General features: G+C 41.0%; 1 protein-coding gene across 3 annotated transcripts in view; it reads left to right on the top strand.

The window, feature by feature from the left end:
* OGFOD3 (2-oxoglutarate and iron dependent oxygenase domain containing 3) overlaps positions 1–21,296 on the top strand; it is a 44,688-nt gene extending 23,392 nt beyond the window's left edge. For all 3 annotated transcript variants that reach the window (XM_056337325.1, XM_056337334.1, XM_056337316.1), the window contains 3 exons: positions 550–703; positions 7,552–7,675; positions 20,963–21,296. In XM_056337325.1, the coding sequence (XP_056193300.1) occupies positions 550–703; positions 7,552–7,675; positions 20,963–21,099 (415 nt within the window). In that variant the 3' untranslated portion in view covers positions 21,100–21,296. The remainder of the gene's footprint in view (positions 1–549; positions 704–7,551; positions 7,676–20,962) is intronic.
* The last annotated feature ends 4,254 nt before the right edge of the window (positions 21,297–25,550 follow it).

A 25,550-nucleotide genomic window follows, 5' to 3' on the forward strand; every position in this document is an offset into this window, starting at 1 on the left:
GTGATACCAATACATATGTTGACAGAGAACCCCAAGTTTCATGGTGCCAGGGACTTCATCGCTTCATTTAAAAATCAGTGTGAAAATAGTTGGAGGTTCTTCAGAGACAACTGTTTATGAAGATAAAGTTTTCTAGTTATGTGCTTTGGATTAAAAGTATGTATGTGAAAGACTTTAGTCTTTTCAGTAGTTAATAGACAGTGAGATGTGCCTGGGAGTTTTTTTAGGAAACAGACAGCTTACACAAAGAAACTTTGAAACCTGGGCCACAGGAGACAAACAGGTTGGGGTTTTTTGATATTCTGAGAATTAAAAAAAAACCCACAACCAAACAACCAACCCTGATGCAAAACATTGAGGGTGTGTCTCTTTTGATATAGTAGATCTCACATTTAAGGCAAAATAAGAAAGTGTGGTATATGTTCCTCATGGTTTATTTGCTGAGGAAGCAGCTTAACTCTAAAGAAGAAATAACAGTGAATGAAGGAGAGTCCTGAAGAAGCAGAAGTATGTCACTTAACATGCCGTGTTGTATTGTGTTCTTTGCAGTGATGTGAGGCGGAGAATTCAACAGAGGATTGCTCAGGATTTTGGTATCAGCTCTTCTTCTATGTACCTGACTAAGCCAACGTTCTTCTCGAGAATAAACAACACAGAAGCCAAAACAACACACGATGAATACTGGCACCCACACGTTGACAAGGCAAGTAGGAGGCTGAGATAGGATGCAAATGTTTCCTGTTATTATTAGATCACTTTGAAGTCATTTTGCATTAAACAATCAGTCAAACGTTTGAAAACTGGTGCTTGTAAAAATCCTCCCGGGGATGAACCTAATGGAAGAATAAGTGAGTTTTAGAAACAGAAGGCCATTACATTCCTTTTTATTTTATTTTCTCTACTTCGGTTCTGCTAGGATTAATAAATTGTGTGAATGTCTACTCAGGAATCTCTTTTGTGAGAAACATTGATTAAATTGACCTGCACCTATGAAGTGCTTCAGTTCGATCAAGCCTGTGTTTCTAGTTAGGGTATCACTCTTTCAGCCAGCTCTAGCAGGAGCTATGTCAAAGTGATCAATCGGTCACTGTTTGTAGTTGAGCTGAGCCTTTTGATAAATGCATAGCATCTGTTTGTGGATTGAGGCGTTTTACTCTGTGCTCTTCAGTGGGGATATGGTACCCTCTTTCAATAATTTGAAGTTTTGTTGGTTTTGGAATGGAATGTTTTTGTGACTTTCTTTTAACTGCAGCCTTCTACCTGTAGGCTCCTAGCTTAATACTCTGCATATCTCAATGGCATGAAATGATCTGGGCTTGAGATTGAGTTTATTTCTGAATTTAGCTGACTTCAAAGGCAGCATGTGTGCAGCATAGCAGAATGCCAAATAACAATGGAAGAATAAAATAGAAAAAAGCCACACCAAAAAACCAAAACCAATCCCACGCCAGGGTACCCAAATGTCATGTCGTAAGGACTGCTGCTCTGGAGTCGGGGATCACCTAAGATGGAACTGCATCAAACTTATCCCATCAAAGCTAAGTTACGCCTCAGTGCTAGAGGCTGCATGTTGGCCGTGTACCTTGAAGTCTATGACCTGAAACATGGAAGATGAAAAACAAAACAGAGAAATGCTCCTTGCCTTGAAAAATTTTCCTGGAAAAAGTCAGTCTGAGGGAGGTATAACGTCTGTTGCTCACAATGTCAGTGCAAGCTCGTGTGCCCTTTCTTGTTGTGTAGGCAGAAGCAGCTTATATCTAGAAAACATGGTGACAGTGGTGATACCTGATACAGCTGCTGTTCGAAAGAAGGCAATGTGGGGTGGTGGAATCTGCAATCACTGATACAACTGAGACCACCTTTTGGATGCCTCTTGTTTAAGAAGCTGTAATGTAATCATTGAATAGGAGTAGACCTAGGGCCACAGGTGGTAAGGGATGATCTTGAGGTGCCAGATTTTGGCTGTCATTGATGGGAACTGATCGTAGGGAACAAATTGTGCTGACAGCATTCACAGGAATTCTATCACATTGCACTCATTTCCAAGAGCCACCGAATAAACTAGTGATTCTGGTTGTGTGAAGTGCAGTAAATTCATAGGTTCTTCATAGTTTTTCCACGCTTTCAGAGAATTGCCACAAGGGAAAAGAAAGCAGTGAATTTCAATAACTGATGGCTGTTTTCTCCACTCTTTTTTTTTTCCTTTCAGGCCTAAAAGGCATATTAGAATTTCAGACTGATTTATTTCTATAATGAGATTTGTGTCTGCACAAGCATTAGGATAGCCAATATTCTCTTTATTCTTTTCTGCATGTGTTTTGCATTAGTAAACGAATAAGGTCGTTGGATAACCTCACAATTAAGTGTTGCTACCTAAATCTCTCCTATACTACACAAATTATTTTGTAATTTAGAATTAAATCTGTTTCCATGAAGAGCATTTGTTTCCTTTGTGGAAGCTGCTTCTCTTCTGTGGCATCTTGACAATGCCTGTACATGACGGACAGCAGGCTAGACATTTTGCTGTTTTTATCCATCTGTTTTGTCCAAATCTTGTTTATCTCACAGGCTGCCTGTTCAGAGAGCAGATACATCAACTGATTGGCCTTGGCTTTTTCTAACCCATCCATCCCCAGCTTCAAAAAACAAAACAAACATAAAATGTGGCTGCTTAAACTTGCTATGCATAACCTAAATCTTAATGGTTCCTATAATGAATAATTAACTGGGTAGTCTGATTTACAGCAGAGGAGAGAATAATCCCAGCTGGGGTAGTTGGCAAACACCTTGTTCGTCATCACTTAGAATTTGCCTCCCCTGCCCCAGTAGCCAGCCTGGCGTGGATCAGTTCTGTTTCTTTTTTTGGGAGAGCACAAGGGAACAGAATCTCCCTGGCCCCCAGCCAGGCACTTGCCAGTGCTGTGGAATGGAAACCTTAGAGCAAACTTCTCAGTGCTTCTGGAGCTCATGGCTTGGGGGTCCATGTCTCACTCGCTGTTCACATGGAGCAAATGTGTTTGCCAGTGCAGAGGGTGTTGAAGAGGGATGGAAAAGCCACTACGGGCACAGATCATTCTTGTGGAAACTGTCCCAGCGTAGTGGTTCATCCCTTCTCTAGGATAAAGGACTTCAGCTATTGCCAGATAATACAGTTAGTTCTACAGTTTAAATGTTTGCATTGCCTGCTTGAAAATTCAGAGTTTGAACCAGGCTAATGATGCCTTAAATAGGGTCCGATAGAGATACATCCCTGATCCTGTTCACTTCGTGTCCCTCATGGAAGTCCAAATGACGTCACCATGTATCATTGCTACTAGACACTGGCTGCCTTCTCTTCTGGTACTCCATTCACGGGAATTAGCGTGAAAGGCTTAATTTGAATCCTTCCCTTGCTGCATAAACAAGCCTCTGACTTCTGTTTGTTTGTCAAAAGGTCTGGTGGTATTTTCCCCTTAAGTGCAATTGGAACAGAACTATTTGTGGATGTAGCATTCATGTACGTGTTTTGCCAGATCATGGCTTATAGAAAATGTTACAGTATGTGTAGAATACATGCCTGCATGTAATTTTAGCCTACTATAGGTATATATTATGTATATCTGTATATTGGTTATGTGTTTAGAAGGAGGTAAAAAATAAGTACTTGCAGTTGATCAGGCTGAGCAGGAGACTGAATTCAAAGGGAAGATCAGTAGGTCAGAACATATTTCAGAGGTGGCTAAATAGGATAGACAAGTTGTCTAGCTTTACAGGTTGTCTTCAGTGCAGTCAGCCTGTCTTGTATTTTAATTCCTTCAACAAACCAAGTTTCACTTACGACTTCCAGACTGCAGTTGAAAGCAAGGGAAAAAAAATGCATTGCTGTTGATCTGAGGTAGGAAATACTTCCAAGATAAGAGCAGAAGTATGCTTATGTGGTGTCCAGAACAAGTGTGAATGCTAGGGAGTTGAGGAAAGATCAATAAAACTCAGCCTATTAAATATTTTGCCAGTTTGTTGGATGCTTTTTTGTTGTATCATTATTTACACTTTCCCCTTTGTATGTAATTTTGCATAATAATTAAACAGTGAAGGTTGCTCCTAGAAGACTTAAGGATATTTTTGTCACTGTCCCCTTCCAAAAGAAAGGTAAAACTAAGCCTTTGAAAAATTAATCTGATGCATTTTTTGTTTGTTTGACACTGTTGGTTCAAAGATACAGGCTTCTTGGAGCACACAAATACCTGTCTTGCCTTTTTCCCCTATATTACTGAGTGTTGTGATGTTATTTCAGTCTGAATATTCTTGGTTTGGAAGATTTTAACTGCATAATGGAGCAGCATAGATCTACTGTGTCTGTATGAGGCTTTGTTTTTTTTCCCTAAAATTTATTTGGGTTTTAGTTGCATAGGAATGGAAACCCTGAAATTGCTTAAATGACTCATTTAATCTTGTCAAGTTTATAAGCATCTACAATCAAAAAGTGTTGGCTTAAGATACGGAGTTTCATCTTGGATGGAATTTATTTGGAACTCAGCCTTTCAAATGTCAAATGTCTTGATTTATAATGGAATTGCTGTTGCACACTCAATTCCTGACAGTATAGTCTATAACGTTGTCTAATAGAAGCGATATGGGACTTGAAGATTTCTGCAGGGATCCTGTCATCCTTCACAGAATTGTCAAGCTCTGCCGTAAGATCAGTTTTGGTTTGTTTTCCTGGAATTTCTTCTATTGGAACTATTCTGAGACTTAAGTACAGCTTTTCTTTTTTTTAGCCTAAACTTGTTCATGATCAGTTTATAGCTATTTTTCCCACGCTTCTCCCAGTTCTACCTCCTCCTGTCCCCATATATTTATATGTAGCAATCGTATCCCTTTTCAGCCTGCCTTTCTCCAAGCTGACCAAGCCAAACCTTCAAGTCTCCTTACCTGTGATATGCTCTCCATCTCCCTAACCCTTCTAGCAGCCTCTTGCCTCAGGCTGTTGAGACATCACTGATAGCAGCTGCTATCTGTTGTAGCAGACTCCTCGCTCTTCTCTTCCTTTCCCTCATGTTGTTAGGCATCTAATGAAATACAGCAAAAGATCTTCCTTTTGCCTTAGGACAGCGTCGTCTTTGAAATCTGAGGAAGTTTGTTCTTGTGTCTACTCAAACCTGTTGCCTCGGCTTACCTACAGCCCCTTGTAATTCAGAGACATGCTATTTGGTGCCTTACACTGTCTACTAAATCGATACTACCAATATACAGAACATTTGAATTAGCTATCAAGGCTATTTTTGTGATTATCTGCACAAAGGGATAGGTAGAGTCTTACAGGAAAAGAGCAGTTTTGACCCTTATTTCTGCAGGGTACCATGTGGACTTGTGCTGATTGGAAAGTGTGTGTATTTTATTCTGCAATGGAAAGCAGGGGATGCTGTCCTACATATCTTAGTGACTACAGGCCTATTGAATATTCCTACAACTGTTTAGTTGCATATAAACATGTGTCACTCAAAAACCCAAGGATGCCACACTGCAAAACGTGGCTGGCTAATTTTGACTGTTATAATAATAGCCTTTTTAAAGTACTGTATCATACCATTATGAGCATCTACCACTAAATATTAGCTATGTTTGACATATTTGGGGAAGGGGTGCTCAAAAAGAGCACACCAACTGTATGAAGTATCAGACTGAATGGAAATGCCTGCTTTTGTTTTCTAACCTTTCTGGTATTGGAAATCTTTACCAGGGTGATAAATGTATTTGATATACATGGGAGACTTCTAGCATTTGAAATAACTGAGTGTAATTTAGTGCCTTCTTTCCAGGCCTGGCTGCTTTCTGAGAGTTAGTAATGAACAGGAGTAGAAAAGCCATTTTCCATTGCACACTTGGTTCCCCAGATTAGTCATCTGTAGAAATCAGATGTTTGCTTAGGCTAAAAAGGTTTGTAATGAGCTCTTGAAAGTTCAGAATTGGTAAAGCCGCCTTGGAGAGGATGGAGAGTGCAGTGATAGAGCAAAGATTGGTGCACCACTGAAGAGTTCATAAAAAACAGTTTTAATTGCATTAGACTTGCATGCAGGAGTTCAATAAACTTCTTCACTATGCTGATGTCTTCACTGGCTGGAGGGCTTCCTTAAGCTGACTGGAAGTTTTATCAGCAAATCAATGGAGGTGAAAGTAGCTTTGCAAAGCTAATTGCATGAGGAAGGCTGTAAAATAGCTGTTTTGAGGTGCTGCAGTAGCATGTGCTCATTCCCATTCATTGTCTCCTATTGCTTCTAAGGTTTGGGTAAATATAGGGAAAAGGGGATCACCAAAACATTTCTAGCATTCTTGTGATTTGGACTGTGTAGTGCAGCATATCACTGGATTTGGCTTTTTTCCTTTAAGCCCTGATGGTCAAAATAATAGAATGAGTAAGAAAGAAAATATCTTCCTATGCCATCTGCTGTTATGTTCTCTTTAGTCATTGCCCTTACAGAATAACGTGTACTGCTGTGGAGCCAAAATTTAACTGGCTCTAATGAATGTAACTTAAAACAAAATTGAAAATATTTAGAGAACTTCTAAGTTTGGAAGTAGCACCTGCCTCATAACAGTCACCAGGTCAGTCAAAACACTCTGCAAATGTTGTATGTTGAAATAATACTACTGTGCTGCACATTTCACTGTCAGTGTAATGCAGAGATTGAGTAGTTGTGTACTATAAAGAAACTGGAGAATACAGCCACTGATTTGAAGTATATTTTTAATTGTTGGTGACGTGTAGGTATAAAAAGGAAATATTTTCAGCATTGGCTAAACTTGGTGTTAAATATTTAGATAGCATCCTCCAAGCATTAATATATAGTATTTTTCTCCATCCTCAACATACATATCAAGCAAAAAGAATACTTTAAAAGGAAGGGAAATCACCTTGTTATACTTAAAAATGGGGTGTTTGGTCTGTAGAATGAGAAGCAGCAGGGACTTTGAAAGTCATGTTTGAAGGTTTTTAAACAAAACCCGAAAGGAAAAGAGTAGGAAGGTCCTCCAGCAAATGTGTGCTTACTTGGAAGGTCTGATTCACTGTTACAATGAAGCTCCAGCATGGTAGCTGGTGAAAGAGTAAAGATGATGTTTCCAGAAGCCTGTACCTGTGGTTAGATGATGGGTGGAATTAATTAGTCAAAGGCTGTTCTTGGGTCTCATTAACCTTATGGTGAAATTTTATCTTGAAATAGTATAAATAGATCTGAGCCCTTCTGTATTTTAATACAGAGGTGTAATATGTTGGGGTTTTGCTAGCTGTTTAGTAGACTTAGGATGATAGAAATCAATAGGCGCACTTCTTTAATTATGGAAACTGTAACTAATAGTAAACATAACATGCTAGTCTTCTGTGTAAACGTAATAGGCTAATAAACATGTATCACTTCTGGAAAAGAATGATCTCGGCTTTCAGAGACCCCTTTATTAAATACATGAAAACAGGAAAATGGGAAAACCCCATCAGATCCATCTGCTTAATTATTTCTGCTCTGCAGAGATGAGAGTAGAATTTGGTAATTTTTGATAATGTTGTCTTACTCCTAGGTAACTTACGGCTCTTTTGACTATACTTCACTGCTGTATCTTTCGGACTACACTGAAGACTTTGGTGGTGGACGGTTTGTCTTTATGGATGCCGGCTCCAACAAGACAGTAGAGCCTCGAGCAGGTAGGTCTCGGTTTGCTTGCACTGGGGCACGCCAGATTATGGCATTTATTAACTGGGTGGGCTGGTGGATGTAGTGGGACTTTGTTTTGTGTCAGCAATAACTGTGGAAAAATGGACCATTTTGTCTTCAGATTGATGACATAGAAAGTAAAGATTAAAAAAGTTTAAAATGTGGCTACAGTTTGAAATATCTGGAGTTAAGCCACACAAAGTCACTTCATTTGAAGCTTAGAACCTCAGTCCAGTTTCAATAGCTTAGCAGGCCACTATGTGTCCAGAGCAAAGACAGCTGTGTGACTACAGCATATCCAAAATAATTTATTTCAGACTGTCTGGCCTGAAGTTCCTTTGCTGTTCAAGGTGGGGCTTAATACTTTGTGACTGCTGTGGGCTGAGTGTGAAGATGATTGATTATCACAGCCCTGCTAACCTCCAGTAACATGATGGACCACAGTAACTTGCTTATACATCCATACCTGCTTTCAGTAGATCTGACGGGGATGAGCATTCTGATGGCTGTCAGTTATATCGTTTAAAAAAAAAAAAAAAAAAAAAAAGCTTTTCCCCTAAGGCTGGTTTAAGATTTTTCTAGTAAGTGGATCCTTTGAGGCTGGAATTCCTTTGGGACAGTACGCGTAGAGCTTACTGTCATCTCATCTGTCTGGCAGGTGAGTGCTGAGCTTACAGCAGCCTAGGCTTTTGTAGTGCAAGACTAGGCACACTTTTGCAGAGATAAAAAATCAAGGACAACTTTATATTCCTACCATGTTCTATCTTTTGTATTTTTTTTCTTCAAGAGAGAAAAGACAAACTTGCTCATTTAAACACAGCCTCAGTAATTGTCTGCTGACAGGCATTACCCCAAGCAGGACTGACTTCTGACGATTGTTGCCTGCAAATGCGGATGGGTGTGGGGTTTTTTGAATTATGGATCATAGCAATCTACTCGCCAGCGGTAATGCTGGCTTAGATAAACTCTGAGATATCTGTATTCTGGGTTTGGTATCAAGAATTGTATGTTTGATTATTTTGGCTTTTGTGGTTGGAAATAAACCCTAAACTGGAAGTATCCTTTGCAAAATGCTGCCACCAGTATTTTGAAAGGGAACACGTTAAACTATTTCATTTCCAGATGCAATTCTAAGTGTAATGTGTTTTTATAGTTGTAGAAATCATAGCTGAATTCTGGGGAGCTGGGAGGACAGCTGTCTCCTTGCACGGTACAGGGGCACTCAGTCCAGTTGCTGTATACAGTGTGCCTCTGACTTAATTTCAGAAAGTCTGCCACTGTGAAATTGCTTCCATTCAGCTCTAGCTGGCTCATTTTCAGGCTCTGCTGCTGCAAGGTGTTTGCTTTTGTGTTGTCTTGGGGGAGGAAGTGGGGGCACATAAAATACAGAAAGATTTTTAACAGCACCTGGTTTTGGCCATTCCCTTTCCACAGGTGGTTGTATTGACGGTGTGCATGCCCCAGAACTGGTTAAACCCACCTTTTTAAAACAACGCAAAACTTGTTAGGGAGTGGCCTTTTCTGAAAGATCAAATGTGCTGCACGTACACCACAGAGAATTAAGTTTAATGCTGGTTACACTTTTCTGATATTTCTCTGTCTAAACGCAGTTGGCAGGGCCCCGTGGTTGCGTCGCTACCTGTGGCGCAATCCCGATAGCGACCAGCACCTGTGAGCGAAGGAAAAGAGCTGGAGCGGTGAAGCGCGATGTGAAGGCGATACACTTAGCTTTTCCTCTTGCTGATAGAATGTGGCTTGTGAGAGGATGGAATGAGGGAATGACCCCAGGGTGTTTTCTGTTGCTGGTACAAATTGATGTATTTTTCATGTTCAGAATGTTCCTTTGCGGTGGGTTTTTTTCTCTCCTTCCCTCTTTGTGGTTTCTTGTTTTATGATTCTTTTGATCCTTTGTGCTTCTCTTGTCACTCGAACCCAACTTTCAAAACTCCATGTTGATCAGCTTTTATTTCTTTCTTATTTAGGAGATTCGGGCTTTGTTAGAGATGACTGTGGTAATCGTGGGTTCTGTTTTAGTGCTTGACAGCTGCCTTACCTTCTCCGTACTGCTAATGCCATATCGGTTCTAAAAACTGGCACTTCTTGTCATCTCCAAGTTAGTCTGCATTTTGGGAGCCTGGTGCTGTGTGCCAAAATGAACACATCCCTTTTTCTGTGAGCAGTAATTTGTTAAAGTGTCAGGCTTTACAGTAGGGAACAGAAAGGCATTGTTGCTGATGCAGCAGAGGAGAAAAACAATAATTTGAAATACAAAAAAAGACAATGAAAAATAAAACATTGTGGGATTTCCTGTGTTTGGGGATGCTGTCTGGGCAAGTCCCACTGCTGTTTCACATGTTTTTGCAGCAATTACTGTTTATAGATCGGTCTCAGCTGGATAGTTAGGGACAGCAGGAACTGTTTTGAAGTGGAACCTAATTTAATATGCTTACCACTTCTCTAAGTATGTATCACTTGTGGGTTGTGTAAAAAGTAGCCTTGCATATTTGAGAGAAAGGCTTTCAATATAACTTGTAGCATGGTCTATAACACTGCCTAGTTCAATTATTAACAAACACCTCTAGCTTTAAGAAGGAGTTATAATTTATTAAGCTAGAGGCTCTTCAGATTTTTTCTTTGTAACAGATGTGAACAGTCACCACAGTGATGCCTATTCATGTGTACAGACCTCTGGCTAATTCATAACCAAATGTGTGGCATTAAGGAACACACCTTTCTTGTGCCCTGATGGGCTTCAGAAGTATCTATGTGTCTTTTGACTTACGTCAGGACCTCTGTCTGCTGCAAGAAACTCGCTGTACCAAGAGTAAGAAAATTCTTAGTGGCAAGTGAAATACTACTTTGAAAAGAAAACATTTTTTTGGACAAAGAAACAGTTCTAAAGTAGTATCTGTTGCTTTTAAATGCCTGTGCAAATTCTATTTCCAGAATTGATATATTGGCATTTTTTTCCATCCTTTGCACCAGGGGTGGCTCTGTGCAGTGTTTAGAATGAGGTCCTGCAGAGCAAAACCCGTGGCCCTTTCAACATTAACTTTCCTTCCCTGGCCTGAGGCCTGTTTTAGTAATCTTCATTAGGTACAGAAGAATTAAGAATAAATGGCAGACATCAAGGCATTCCTTTTTCAGTGATAAAACTGGTATACTTTCTGCTGCTACTGAATTTGTCAGTGTATACTGTATTTAAAATTTTATAATTTTGGAGAGTCTTGTGTGAATTTGGGGACTGGCAACATTAGACAGATCAGACTTCACTTTATCATAAAGTATAGTTGAAACCCTGCAGTTGGAATGAAATCTTAGTACCGCTTGAGTTGTGTGTTCCTTATTTGCATGTACATATCTTGGTTCCGAGGTCAGCTTTGCAGCACTTACTTTCAGCTTATAAGAGAGTTTGTTCTTTGTAAGGTTGTTTATTATATTAGGGTAGGAGGAAAGGTCAGAATCACTATTTCTGTGTGTTTGTGGAAGAAAATAATCTACGGTGCGAAATGAATTCTGTGCATTGGAGAGCGAAATGTGACTCTTCCTTGAATATCAAACTTTGCATATTTTCATAGCTGTCAGAAGCGTGTGTTTCTGAAAGTGTAAAAAATATTTGAGATGAAGGTATGAGCTATCTGGGAACTTGTGAAGTTGGATTATTCTTCATTGAGCATACACTTTTTTTTTCCACTTTAAAAGCCTGAGCCATTAGCTTTTCTGCTGAGGTGAGGAAAAACATACATTTAAGAATGCATATGTAGCTTTCTCAGTGCAGAAATGGGCTTCAGGGGTCTGTGTGTACATTTACTGGGGTAAGTGTAGCTTTACTGCAGTGGTTAGACGTCACATGACTCTCAGATCCTGTAATCATCAGACTAAGTACAGTACTTTGTTAAGTGGTGGGAATTTGTCATATTTATTTTATTGTGTTATTTTTAAAAAATAATAGAGTTCACTATTAAAGGCTGAGGGGTTGCAGCATGGTGACAGAAAGTGCAATGACACAAAAAGTAAGATTTCCAGATTCAGAACCCCCACAACAACATTAACACAAGTTGTGAAAACTGGGTTTAAAGCAGGTATTTAGTAATCTGTCTTTTACTACAGAATAGCAGATGCTGTCGTCCCCCCCTTCCCACTGAGCACACATAGCTGGATCTTTCTCTACATTCAATCCACATCATGCGATTCAGTCTAGATTGCTATAATCTTCTGGCATTCCTACCTTTAGTTTTGCTCCAGTCAGTAAAACTGGAGCACACCATGATGTTAAATCAGTAACAACTGGAAGTTGAGAATTAATTTAAAAAATCCAGCGAAGTAGCTGCAGTCCCAGAAAAATAAATGGAGCTGGCGTTAACAGCTGCAGCAATAAGGACCTATGCAAAGTTCCCGGGTTGTAGGACAGCAATTCTTAATGATTTGCAATACTAACCATAAATTGCACCTGGGACTGGGAAGATGATTGCAGAGAAATGGTAGGAAGAGGAGGATGTGTTGCAATTGTGACAAAAATATGTAGAAAACAGCTCAATAGCTCCTCATTTCTTTGTAGAACTCTGAATATTTTTCTTCTGCTTTCTGTTTTGTTTTCCATGGAAGGCTGTCTTCCAGGCTCTGGTTTTGTATTCCAGTGGTGCCTGATGATAGGTTTACGGTGGCATTAAATGAAATAATACTTTAATTGGGCCCATAAAGCAATAGGTAGTTGGGGGGTGCAGGTCAGACCTGCATTTAACATAGTGCTTATATAAACTGCACTGTCTGGCTGAGGGCATCTGTTGCTGAGGGTAGTAATGGTAATTTTACCCGAGCTGGGCCATTGAAAGGATTGAGGAGTGTCTGGGGGATACGGGGACCTAAACAGATGCCTTGTGTTACCACAGAGCGTTGCAAAGCACTGTCAGTATTGAGAATTGGACTCTAAGGCTTTTTTCCATGGTATAAAATACGTAGTTTTAAATGAACACAGGCAGTGTGCACCTTAATGTGCCTTTCATTGCTTGCTGCACGGGACTTTGCTTTATGTAATGCATATACAGGCCAGTGTTTCATTAATTTGATGAGGTACTGCTAGACAAATCTGTAGCGAAGCTGAAGGCATAAAGGAGGACCCCAGAAAAATGAGCTTCAGGCAGTTACTTGATGAAATTTGGGTAATGTAACAGATAAAGTAAAACAAAATATCAAATTCACCGCAGGCTCAGCTGTGTTACACTGTATAGATCAGTAATGACGTTTCATTTTTTGGTTCCTAAGCTTGGTGAGTGTTAATGTTGCACACCATAGGTGGCATCATGAATTAGTTGTGTTGAAAAAACGTTTTTTGAATAAGAAATGAACAGCAGAAGTTACCCTTGTGTTTATGCTTCAGTGATTTAGTAAATGCAAAGGTGAATTCCTTCTCTGTCAGCAGTCCAAAACTTGGAACTCGTGCATCCGTGTGATTTGACCACAGCTCTACTGAACATGTTACGTTCAGCAAGGTCAAGAAGAGTAAACCAGATGATCTGTAGGTGTTTCATGTGATTGAAATGGCAACATTTTGTTCTTAGAGGCTTCTCTTGGTGAGAACTTTTTGTAGGAGTCCAACTTAGAAATGCTCTAAGCTGCCCAGGGTGCTCCAGCGTGGGAGAACAGAGCAGACTTGGCAGTGTTGGCTGGGGAGGTTGAGCGCTGAAGGGGAGAACTGGAAAGTGGAACACATATCCCTGTCCGTCTCTTGGCTGTAGGGAGAAGAAATGGAGCCAAAAGGCCTTGGTGAGACTCAGAAACTGTGATTTAGGGAGAACAGTTGCGCAGTTTCACTTCTAAATACTTGACTAGGTTGTCACACCTTCAGACATCACCTACAGAGCAGGAACTCCTGCTGCTCTGAGCAACCAACTGTGCTGGTAAGAGGGAAGCAGGCAGGGATTCTGTTCAAGTCTAAAATGGTCATGTACTCCTAGTAGGAAATAAGTTCACTTATTTTCTTTAAAAACTTGAATTTGTATGTTTTCAGTCCAGGTGCTTCTGAATCTAAAATACAAGCAAGTACTCTTAAAAGTAGTAATAATACTTCTATAAAATACAGCCAGCTATGGGAGAGTTCACTGTGCGAATTGGTGATTTCATCTATAATGGCAAGTAGTTTCTCTGTCTAGTAAATAAATTTGGGATGACTTTGTAACTAGGCTTCGTTAGATGCCTGTTGCTCTTTTGGTGGTTTTGGTTTGGGTTTTTGGGTTGTTTTTTTCTTTTTTAAGGCCATAGGCTTCTGTATGCTTCTGTGCTTGGCATATATGTAGCAAAATCATTTAGAGAGGTTTGTGCCCTTTCTTCACCCCAGATCAGGGCATCTGCAGATGCTGTCATTCCATGTTACTTCTGTGGGGTTTAGGTAGGGACTTGCTTAAAGCTCTCCCCGTTCAACATTTATTTATGAGTAACTGAGTAAGTATATCTGTCAAATAAGTTTTATTGTATGATTACAGAAGATACTGTGTGGTTATGTGCCTAATGCTGTGGTGGTTTTCTGTGGACACTTTACATGCAAATGAATTGGCAATTAATCCTCAGCAGATGACAAAGATGAGAACACAGTTGTGTTTGTGCAGCTTCCCGGGCAGTGCTTCTGTCTTGGTGTCATTCAGCAGATGAGATGCAGTTTCTCCTGCTTTCCCAAGTGACATTTAGAGCTGATAAATGTTAGGCAGACAGTCAAAGCTATCAGTGTATAAGATGAAAGGTGTCGAATAGATCTGTAATGCCAAATAAACTGTTCCTGCTTCCCTTTAATCAGGTAGATGAGTTGTTTCATTTCCTTCTGAGCAGCAGCTCAGGCTTTCCAGTGCCCCCAAGCAGCTGCCACAGAGGGTGGATGGAGGTGAGACCTGACATTCCCCCAGCCCGGCTTTGCACGGCTTCCCTGTCACGGGCACCAGGCAGAGGTGGTCCCTGCCCTTCCCTGGTGCCCAGGCACAGTTTAAGCAGAACAAGGAGAGCGAGGGGACAGTTATCAGTCCCTTACTTGCGTGACTGAGTGTCGGTCAAGACAATCTCACACATATAATTTATGGTTTGTCTGTGATGTTTTCATGACTTGAGGAGTTTGCAAGGAAATTTGGCAGTGAATTAAACTAGAAGAGCCAGAAGGGTGCTGCCAAGAAAGCAGAAGGGGTAGTGTCATGTGAAGGATGGGAGTGTGAAGGGGCTTGGAATCGGTGGCAAAACGGGCGTGCTGCAGACAGAAATTGCTGAATTTGGTGTTAATGTGAATTGCTTGCCGAAGTTGGTGTTAATGTGAATGGCCTGTTCCATGTGTAATCGGAATAAGCAAGGTTGGAAAGGACCTCTGGAGGTCATTACTCCATGCCCCCTCCTCAAAAATCAAGCATAGGAGACATGGGGGTAGCAAAATATGTGTGCCTGAGCCATACAAGGGGTAATGGTTTAACTAAAAGAGGGTAGTTTTAGGTTAGATACTGGGAAGAAATTTTTTGCTGTGAGGGTGGTGAGGCACTGGAACAGGTTGCCCAGAGCAGCTGTGGATGCCCCATCCCTGGCAGTGCCCAAGGCCGGGCTGGATGGGGCTGGGAGCACCCTGGGCTGGTGGGGGGTGTCCGTGCCCAGGGCAGGGAGGTGGAACTGGGTGGTCTTAAAGGTCCCTTCCAACCCAAACCACTCGGTGATTCTGTAGCTGGGAAATGCCAGTATCTGAATGCTGCACTTGTATGTGCTAATGATGTGACCCTGAACAACCTGATAGAACTCAGAAGTTGGATGAAATTTAGAAATTGGCCTTGATTTGGGAAAGGAAATTGGACCAGATAGCCTCCCAAGGTCTCTTCCAATCTAAATTATGCGATAAATTTATAATATTAGAGGCTTAATAATAATGTACATTTTTTTTCTTATGAGCATTGTGGTATGTTAATATTTGTATGGTTCTCAAAGTCCTTTCAAATATTCCCTGCATCTTGTTATAATTTAATCTGGCAGGCTTTACCACTTTTTCTCTTGCCAGAATAAGACCAGAGGATTTTTTTTAATAATACTTGTAAAACTGAATGTGCGTTAACTGCGAAGTACTGTAACGGTGTTTACTAATTATTTTTCACATTAACCTTGCTAGAATAGGTCAGTGCTAGCTTCATTTTAGAGTCGAGGAGACAGATGAAGAGAGTAAGTGTTAAAGGCACAGTTGTCATTGGAAATTGTTTCATATGTATATTCCTCAGTCTATATTGCCTCAGTTTAAGTAGCAAATAGTACACAGCCCTGTCTATGGAAGTGCAACTAAATGTTAAAATTCAACACAGATAAAATCTCCTGAGAGCAAGCCTCGTGGGAATACTGACATTCTTACTGTGATACACAGCTGAATGCATAATGCTTCCTCGCCTGTATGCTGTTTCTTGCAGTGGTTAAATTTTCTGAGTACATCGAAAAAGAATTCATTGCTAGGGGGCAATTATGAATGTGATTAAAACCTAAAAGCTCATAGTTAACACATATATTCCTGTAGTGGCTTTGTTTGAGTAATTAAATGGGATGTTATTGTTGCACAGTGAAATATCTGTTGCTTTTGCTGCTTAAGTATTACTCCTGAAAATGAAGTGTTGCCTCATCTACGTTAGGATCACACAGAATTCATAGCAGTGGGGCTTATGACTGGCACTTGCTTGCCTTCATAAATTATTATTCCTGTGCATCAGTGCAAAAGCTGGTTTTCAAAAAATCGGGGGAATAAGCAGTTACCTCTACGATTAATGTCTTGCTTCCTGTGAGAGGAGCAAGAGCTTTCCTTTCCCACCCCCCCCACGTAAGCTTTTCTCAGCCTGGCAGCATTTAAGGGCTTGACTGGTGTCACTGACACCAGAGACCAGGCTCGGTTTGGATGGATGCTGCGGCACTGAGCTTGTTAGCAGTTTCTTGTCCTAGGTCCCTGTGAGAAGGTGGCACATTAGTTTTCTATGACAGTAGCTCTTTCATCCCCAACACAATTTATCTTTTGCCTACTCTTTACATTTAAACTTGTGTGGATGCTTAAAGGCGGCAGAAGGAAGGGAATGGGAAGCAGCTCCACCTGTGGAGGAAATTCCTGATTAATCTCAGCACAGAAGCAGAGCTGGAGGTGTTAGTTGTGAACCAGAAAGGGGAGCAACCTGCGTCACAGCAAGACTTTCTGCAGCCTGCAAGGAGCAGAAGCTCATCAGCTAAGCTTTTACTGGACCAAACTCCCATCTTGAAACACACTTTCTAGCACTTAATGCTGGAAAGTACAGAAAACATGGGAAGGAAGAGAAAGCAAGCTGTAGATTCAGGTATTGTCAAATAAATATCAAAGGCAAGGACTGATTACTTCTGCTCCTGTAGAGATATGCAGGCAAGCTAATAATTTAGAAACAGGCTCCTGCAGGTCTTGAGGTTACTACAAAACTTTCCAATTCTTTGGGTTTTTTTTTCTCTTCTAATAAGAAGGGTAAGAACAAGCACATTTGTGTGGGAGGAAATTCCCCCAGTCCATTGCTGCGCTATTCCATGGGAGCTAGGCTGGAGCACCGCTCACTCCCCCGTTACTGGACAGCCTGATGGAAATCCTGAAGCCAGCTGGGAACAGCTATAAAGAAGCTTCAAGTGTTTGTGGGCAGAAAAGAGAAAGGATCATTGCTAGAAATGTCTACAAAATCTGAGTATTTTTATCTAATGTGGGTGCTATATGGCCCAGTGTTGGAAGCACTAAATGCTCTGGTGTGCTGCACTAATTGCTGTGCCTGATGGACTTCTTGTGGAATGGCAAGTGGCGGTGAGGAGGAGATGATAGAGGGTAGATGTGAGAGGGCAGCCCGTGGTTCCTTGTGATTTATGGATCTGAAACTCTTCCCCAAGGCTGACGTACTAGTCAAAGCATCATGAAACTAAAGAAGTGATGGAGTTCTTGGCATCCTGCAGTGACTGGGGAAAATGAGTCAAATGTTCACAATCGGGATGAAATACTACTCGGACTATAGATTTACCTCAGTGGAAAAAACTAAATCCTTTGTTTTTTAACCTTGGCATCACTCCTAAGCCCAGGACACCTCCTTTCTAATCTTTATCCTTCAGAATGTAGCTGAGAGACTGGGTTCTTTCTGAAAGCTTAGAATCATGGACCTCAAAACAGGAGATGATCCCATTGCTCTTCCACTCCACAAGTTCGTCCCTTAAGGACCAGGGATTAAACACTTCCTCTTTTTTGGTTAGATAATACACTATGAAATTGTATTGAGTGCTCGCTTGTGATCTCTAAAAAGCTTACACTTTCAACAGTGTTCACAAATCAAACTGAAATTATGTGCCAGGAGGGTAGCAGTCAAGGTTTCTTTAGTGGAGCAGAAAAGCATGTTGGAAAGAAATCTGCACAGGCAGGTCAGAGGAGGGGAGAAGAAAATGGAGAGACTGATTTGAGGCTATTGTTAAATAATGAGAGAAAGGGACAAAGGAAATGGATTAGAATTTTACACTCTTTCTCCTGAGCTTTTCTCACTCAAAAAATGTTTCATCGGGAAATTGTAGGTACTTACGTACTTTTATCTGCAATGAATAGTTGCATAGTCTTTCTCTAGCATTTGTAGTGCAACAGTACTCTCTCAGGAAGCTCAGCATTCACTCTATCAATATTTCATAGCCTGGAGAGCTCAGTGGAACTGCCCTGTGCATGTTTTCCTCGCCATTCACAATGAGAGAAATCCCGTCACAGCTACTTTAGTTGTGGCAGCGTGTGTCGCTTCAAGTGCACTTTAAACACTTTGAATGCAATCTCACAGCTAAAACCAGACCCTTGTTGCATTTGGTCCTACTAACTTGCTCATGTGGTTCATGGATTGGAACTTTGGCATTTAAAATCTTAACTCAAAATTGATCAAGATCCAGCTAGAGCAAGGACAGGTTATAACTTAGTCCACGCTTTCTTAAGGAACTTGCTTAGTCCTGACCTGCGTGCTTGCTTGTAGTGATTTCATTTTTGAAGTAGTTTCCACATACTGTGTATTAAAGCAAGATTATGAAGAGTCTGGTCTCGGTGTGCTTGAAAGTCCTAGAAATCATCCTCTCCAATAATGGTACAGCTTTATTTTATCTTGTCTTTCCCTAGGAGTCTCTGAATATGATGATATTGCCATATATCCCTTGAAGGTTTTGTCAGATGGGATGGGGATGAATATTCTTTACTCTTTGTGAACATCTATACTATTAAAAATAGTGTACTGTGGCAAGAGTGTGCTTTTGCTTCAAAATTTCGCAAAGTAATTTTAAAAGACACTTTTCCCAAGTGAGGAAAAATATATTTGAAAACTGACTGTAGGCTTGTTCACTGACTCAGACCCCGTTGACAGATATGGGACCAGATGTACAAGAAGAAGCTGTAAGATACCATATATATGAAGACATATTTATTAAAGAAAGAAATTAAGACATTCTGTATAGCCAAAAAAATCAGTTTACCTGGCTTAAACAATACACTGAAACTTGTCTAACTCTGAATTACTACTACTTTGAATAAGAGATCAAAGAGAAAAAAAAAAGCTTGAAAATCAGTTTAAGGCAAAGCTTTGGGTGAATAGGGGAGGAACTGATAGTGAAGTACTTGAATGGTCTTGAAATAAGATTTAAAAAAATAGTTTCATGACACGGGCTTTGTATGGAATCCTTGAGGGTAGCACTGTTCATTGCAACGCTCATAGGACAGGAGTACGCAGCGTTCATTTCGTCTTTCATCCAGACAAGCAGGATGCCAAGGTGTAAATGAGCTGTGCATACAAACAAATCTATTTTTCATATATATATACATATATGCATAGCTTTACCGATTACTGATGTGCAGCCACAGGCAGAGAAGAATATGATATGCCTTCTGCTTGGCAGTTACGAAACGCTGTGTGAACTATGGTGATTAAATGTGAACTGCAACTGAATGTGCAAGGGACACAGAAGGTACCGAGACTTCAGCGATTAGGGGGTAAACTGAGCGCTGTAGGCCTAGTCTCATTTTTTGTTCAGATCTCCTGTGTGTGCTGCTTAGGAGTATGCAAAGTAACTCCTGGATCTTTTGGATCACTTTTGGAAGAGAATATCGGCTATGTGTTTGGTGCCCATTTCTGCAGTGGAGACGGGGTGATGGTTGGAATAGTTGATCTTGTGCATATTATAGGAAGTGTTTCTTTTTGTCTGGTTGTGAATGAATCCTGGACAGAGTTAATTGGCAATGAGTTCCCTATGATAAGATTTTTAACAAACTTTAATCTAATTCGAACATTGCGGGGGGGGGGGGGCAGGGGGAAAGCCTGAGTAGGAAAAGGAAAACCACATGCTATCGGGATAAACCAGCTGTGCATATGAGTATTACTGCTTTCTCAGGAGGACTTGAGCAGTCCTGCAGAGTTGCGTCAGTTCCGAGTTACTTGCTAAGCATCAAACGTTTAAGTTCTCAGAACAGTTTAATAATGTGGAAGTGCAGCGGGCTCCGTTCTGCTGTTTCATCAAGTGGGATGCTAATATACCTCCACTTGTCACTATCAAAACATTTCGCCTTGATGCCACTTAAGGCCTGGGGAACCCCAGGGCAGGGTGGTGGTCAGAGCGTGGACAGAATGAAGCACAGGAGTAAGCACTTGCATCTGGAAAACAATTTCCAAGCCAACGCATTGATGGAGTGGCTCTTTCTAAGGAAAACTAACTCGTATATGACCGATACATAACTTTCTAACCTGGCTGAACAGGGAGTGATCAGACTGAGCACAAAAAGCTATAGCAAATGCTTGGTACCATGCTGATAAGCTGCCACAGCTACTTGTAAACCTGCTGAGCATGTTTGCACTGAAGACTTTTTGCCACCTGTGTGGTACTTCCGCCTGCTTTGGTCTAAAATTAGAGCCCAGGCTAGAAGGGGAGCAGCGAGGAGATCAATACACTTTGCTGACAGTCACTACAGTTGCTTTTTTTTAAAAAAAAACCAAAACTGAGGCCACTAAGAACCGGCTTCAGCTGTTCTTGGCTTCCTCCTGCCTTTTATAAACTATGAGATACGGTGGAATGACGTCTTCAGCTTTGTAGCACAAAGGATTAACATATGTTTTAAACAGTACATAAAGCTGTCAGAGCGCAGCGTAAGCTCATAACAATTTGTCTTGGTGATGATGTATGGGCTTTCAGGTAGCCAGGGGGCAGCTGGACTGAGACAACAGCAGAACTGCAGAGAACTGAGAGCCGAGTGGCAAACTCCATGTCACTGATTAAATACTTTGTCTTTACAGGCAGAGTTTCCTTTTTCACCTCTGGATCGGAGAACCTTCATCGTGTGGAAAAGGTTCACTGGGGCACTCGCTATGCCATCACCATCTCCTTCACCTGCAACCCAGACCATGGCATTGGGGATCCAGTCTTGATGTAATTCCTCTGGGGATGGAACATGAGGTCAAATGGAATGAGAGAAGCCCTGCAAGAGGAGAGGAAAAGGGGAGATAACATCTCTTGTAACCTCACGTTCAATTAGAACTTCCCGGTTGTATTAATACATTGTAGTGCACTTGGGTTTCACATGTCCTTCTCAATAAATGTTGCAAATGGTGCCTTAAAGACCACCTTAAATTTGGTGTATTCTGAAGATGGTTTGTCTTCGTCTCCTAAAAGGGTAGGCGACAAAGATGAGTTCCAGAGTGGGCTCTTTATTTCTCTTTTTAAATATTTAGGAAGCTTTTCAGTTTAAAAGATACAAACAGTCTTTTGGATCCTGTGCTGCTGTTACCTATTGAATTATTTAGTCTCTTCAGTTACTAATGCAACATAGAAAGTTTGACCTAAGTTGATAGGACAAGACGAGTGTTACTCTCACCTTCCATTGTGAGGGATGTGTTCTCCTTAGCCTGGGCGTTACCACCTGTGGTTTGGCTGCTGGGACTTACTTGAACTTTTTCAACTTAATTACTTCAGATATTTTATGCTACAAACAGGGACTAGTTAATACAAAGTCAGAAACACAGTTCTGTGGGTGGCCAGAAAGCCTGCTGCGGTTAGATGACAAATGCTTTGTGCTAAGGAACATCACTGCGTTAGATCGCTCTGATCAGAATGCAGCATTGACAGTCACCTTGTTTTCTTTGGGTCTCAAAAAGTGATCAGTCTCCTGGCTGGAAGCCTGGCGTTAGGGTTATGAAGAGCTCGCTATGCAGATGGCTTGACCAGAGGTAATCGGACAGTCCTCTGGATTCATCTGAGCATTCCTCATTGCCGAATTCCCAGGTAGGGCATTGCGGTTTGGGAGAGGCACAGCTGAGAAAAAAAAAAAGCCATTTTTTAAATGGTTTTCCATGTGCCGGTTCTGGCCTCCTTAGACTCAGCCCTGCAAACCCCAGCTCGCCGCTGCAGAGGTGGGATGGCAAAACCGCACGGAGCGGTGGGCTGTGGCAGTCAGGTCTGGGGGAAATCCGTGTCCACCTGCGCTTCAAATTGATATGGTCTGAAGCTGGAAATTGATTGTAAAACACTTTGAAAATCTCTGATTATTGGGCCTAAATGTAATCTTAAGACCAAGTAGAAGTTTTTTTGTTATTGTTGACACAACTAAAATCTCATGAAATACTGTGTTTTATCTTGTCCCAAACGATGTTTTATGTGTTTCAGAAAGTCTTTTAATGGCTCTTTTTGGACTTTTTTTTTTTTTTTCAGTTTAGTACAAAGACTTTTTTCTGTTAGCTAGGGCCATTAGTCTGTGGTGTTCCTTGAATAATAAATGGCAAGGGCTCCAGAGGGGATGATTGCATTGCAGTACAGGTACAGCAGCAAAGAAATGTGTAATCTTGCCAGCTACCTAGCTTGCTTATTACAAGCAAGGATTTTGCGGGTCAGTGCATTGATAAAGAAATGGTAGGAAATTTTTTTTTTTCTCAATCAAATTCTGAAGCAAACATTAATTTGTTTTATTAATGGTCTATATATGTGAAAATCTGGGAATGTGCTCCGATTTTTAATTTTTTTTTTTATGCATATAGTTTTAACTTTTTAATCGACCCTTTTATAGAAATAATAAGTATTGGGGGGGGATTACACTGGAGATGAATATAAAGAGAAGTGATGGCAGGACACTTGAACTTGTTGTATTGTGAATGTTCTCATTTGGCACACTGGCAAGATTAGTCTCCTGTAATTTCATTTCTTTGTTCTCAAACCTGAAAAAGGCTTCCTTGTCTGTGCTGCCAAGGAAGAATCGGTAAAATGGCTGGATGCCGGGTAATAGTAAAGTCAGTTGGGTTCCGTATCTAAATACGTGTCTCAAAGCCTGTTAAATCCAGGAAACTTGCGTTACACCCAAGTTGTAAGTCTCTGTGAAGGCAGACCAAGATCACCAGCAACTGCTTTACTGCGTTAAAACTCGATTACATTACATTATCTCATTATATTGTCTCAAGCTAATTACATATCCTTGAGATTTATATGTAAGGCCTTCTCCACATAATACCCGATAGTGGAATCCAGATATGAATGGACCTGTGTGGATTTTTGTTGGGATTCTCCAGGTTGAGGTCCTATGTTCCAAAATTCTTACTTCACCGTAAGTCCTATCACTGCTCTGCAACACGGCCATCTACGCTGCTTTGCCACTTTTAGATTTGTGTGTTAGTTATTTCTGTCATGCAGGGTTAGAGCTGCACTAGATGGAACTGGCATTTTCAGAGCTGCCCTCTACAAAAACTGCTTGACGAGCCTGTGGGGGGGGGCTCAGCCCATCTCTTGGGTTTTCCTCTTTTGGGCATCCTGTGTATTGTAAGATTTCCTAATTACGGTGCATCTCTCATGCTGTGAATTGACTGGCATTCAGAAATCAAGTCAAGTTAGTATGTCAGCTTAAACACTTTTGGAGTGTTTAAGCTGAAGTAACGTGTTCAAGACGATCAAACCAAACCTGTGGAAGAACTTGTGCACTGCACCTGGCAAGAGAATTCCTTTTTTGAAGGAAGCATAATAATTCCATATGCTGTGTGTCTTAGTGACTGAGATTTTTTTTTCTGTTTGAAGCTACAACATCGAGGGTACTAAAAGCAGTATTTAGGTCTATGAAGAAATTAAATAGCAAATGATGTACAGTGCAGTCTAAAAGATTCTGAACGTAGCTTCCAGCAGGAGACCAGTAATCGCGGAGAGGCTGACGTTCCTGGGGCAGAGGGAAACCTGCAGAATTCACTGATCATTAGCTTAATTTATGGCTTAATTTATTTTTAGTTCACTTAAATAGCTTGAATAACTTTTTATTAAATTCTGTTTCTCTCTTCCCAGTTCTTGACAGATAATTCTGAATTTGAAACGCTTTAATTTCTGTCCGTCCTCTTTCAGGTTCAGCCTGCCTGTTGCTACTGGGAAATGCAGTGCTGTTTCTCAGAACTCTGGTTATGCCGAGGAAAGGACTTGTTCGGTTAAAAGTAGCGTAAATCTGATGCCAGGCTGCTGGTGCTCTTAGCGGCACCCACCGACGGCAGGACTCGGCTTGATGTTCCGCAGTTGTGCAGGAGCTGCCGTGAGGAGCCCTCGTGGCTCAGACCAGGCGAGGTCAGTGCGTGTTGGGGGCAAAGCCCTGACCCTAAATGTACAGCCTTGGGCCTGAAAGCATGCTCTTGGCAAAAGCGTTTGGGAATACTGCTTTGTGTTTTGAAAGAAAAGCATGGCAAGGAAAGGTCAAGCCTGCTCGTGTGAGAAGTCCCAGGGTGAAGCAGGAAATAACGTCAGGAGAACAAGCCCGAGCTGGAAGGGTTGAGAGAAGCTTCCTGAGGACTTGGGTGAAACTGTGCTGCTTGTAAAACTCTCTTCCCATTCAAAGGTTTTGGGGAATATCCAGAACTTTGTAAAATCAACAGCTATGTGATCACATTAGGTTTTTAGCATAAACCTAGCTTTCAATCCTGTGGCATGCTTTATTGCATTTTTTTTTTTTTTTTTTTTTTTTTTTACCCCCTATGACGTGATTCTAGGAACTCTGAGTGGACTTTTTGGCATTTCTCATGTATAAGATCTTCATTGTGTAAGCAGTTATGGAATAGCTGTGTTTTTTAATTTCCCGTAAATCAACCGAAGGTTTGGAAAGTTACGTTTATGTTGAGACTTTCCTGAGTATGTATTGTCCACCTGAAATATTCTGAGTTGCATCTTAATGAATTTCAAGTTCAGAAATGCTTAACGAGAATATTTATGAAAATATTTTGATTTGGATTTATGGTAGAAATTTAGCTTTATGGCTTATTTTTAAGGTCAGCATCTGAACAGGGTACTTTCTGAGGCTGTAGCACATGATGATGTGCACATTAAAATAAAAGTGTAGCTGAAATGGCACTGATAATGACCGTGCTGTCAAAAAAATCCGGTTTTGTTTCTTCTTCAAATGCAGTTCTTGGCACATTTGATTTTTCTCCTTTATGGCTTTCCTTTCCCCAGTAAATAAAGATGACTTTGTTTTTAATATAGAGTTCCTCATGTTCCTTCTACATCCAGATACCCTTACACAGTGTTTACTTGGATCTCTCCAACATGCTCATGTGTCGCTTTGTGCAATGCTTTTTTCTTGTCTGAATTCTAGGAATAAAAAGCAGGAAACATGGCTGCTGGAGGTCAGAGCTTTTGGAGGGGGTGGGGATTTAAAAAAATTACAACCAACACCACTCCTCCTCTTCCCTTCCCCAAGCAAAAAGAGAAAAAAAAAACCAACAACGCCTGTCTCTCCTTTTTGAGTCTCTTGTGTAGAAATCCGAGCAAACATTCCAAGAGCAGCAGCAGAGTTATTTCCTTTTGGAACCACAGATGGCTCTGGCATGCATCGATCGCCTTGGCCTGGCTCCGAAAGGCAGTTTTCCCAGGAAA

The sequence above is a fragment of the Falco biarmicus genome, chromosome 1 (genome assembly GCF_023638135.1).
Source record: "Falco biarmicus isolate bFalBia1 chromosome 1, bFalBia1.pri, whole genome shotgun sequence".
Lineage (NCBI taxonomy): Eukaryota > Metazoa > Chordata > Aves > Falconiformes > Falconidae > Falco > Falco biarmicus.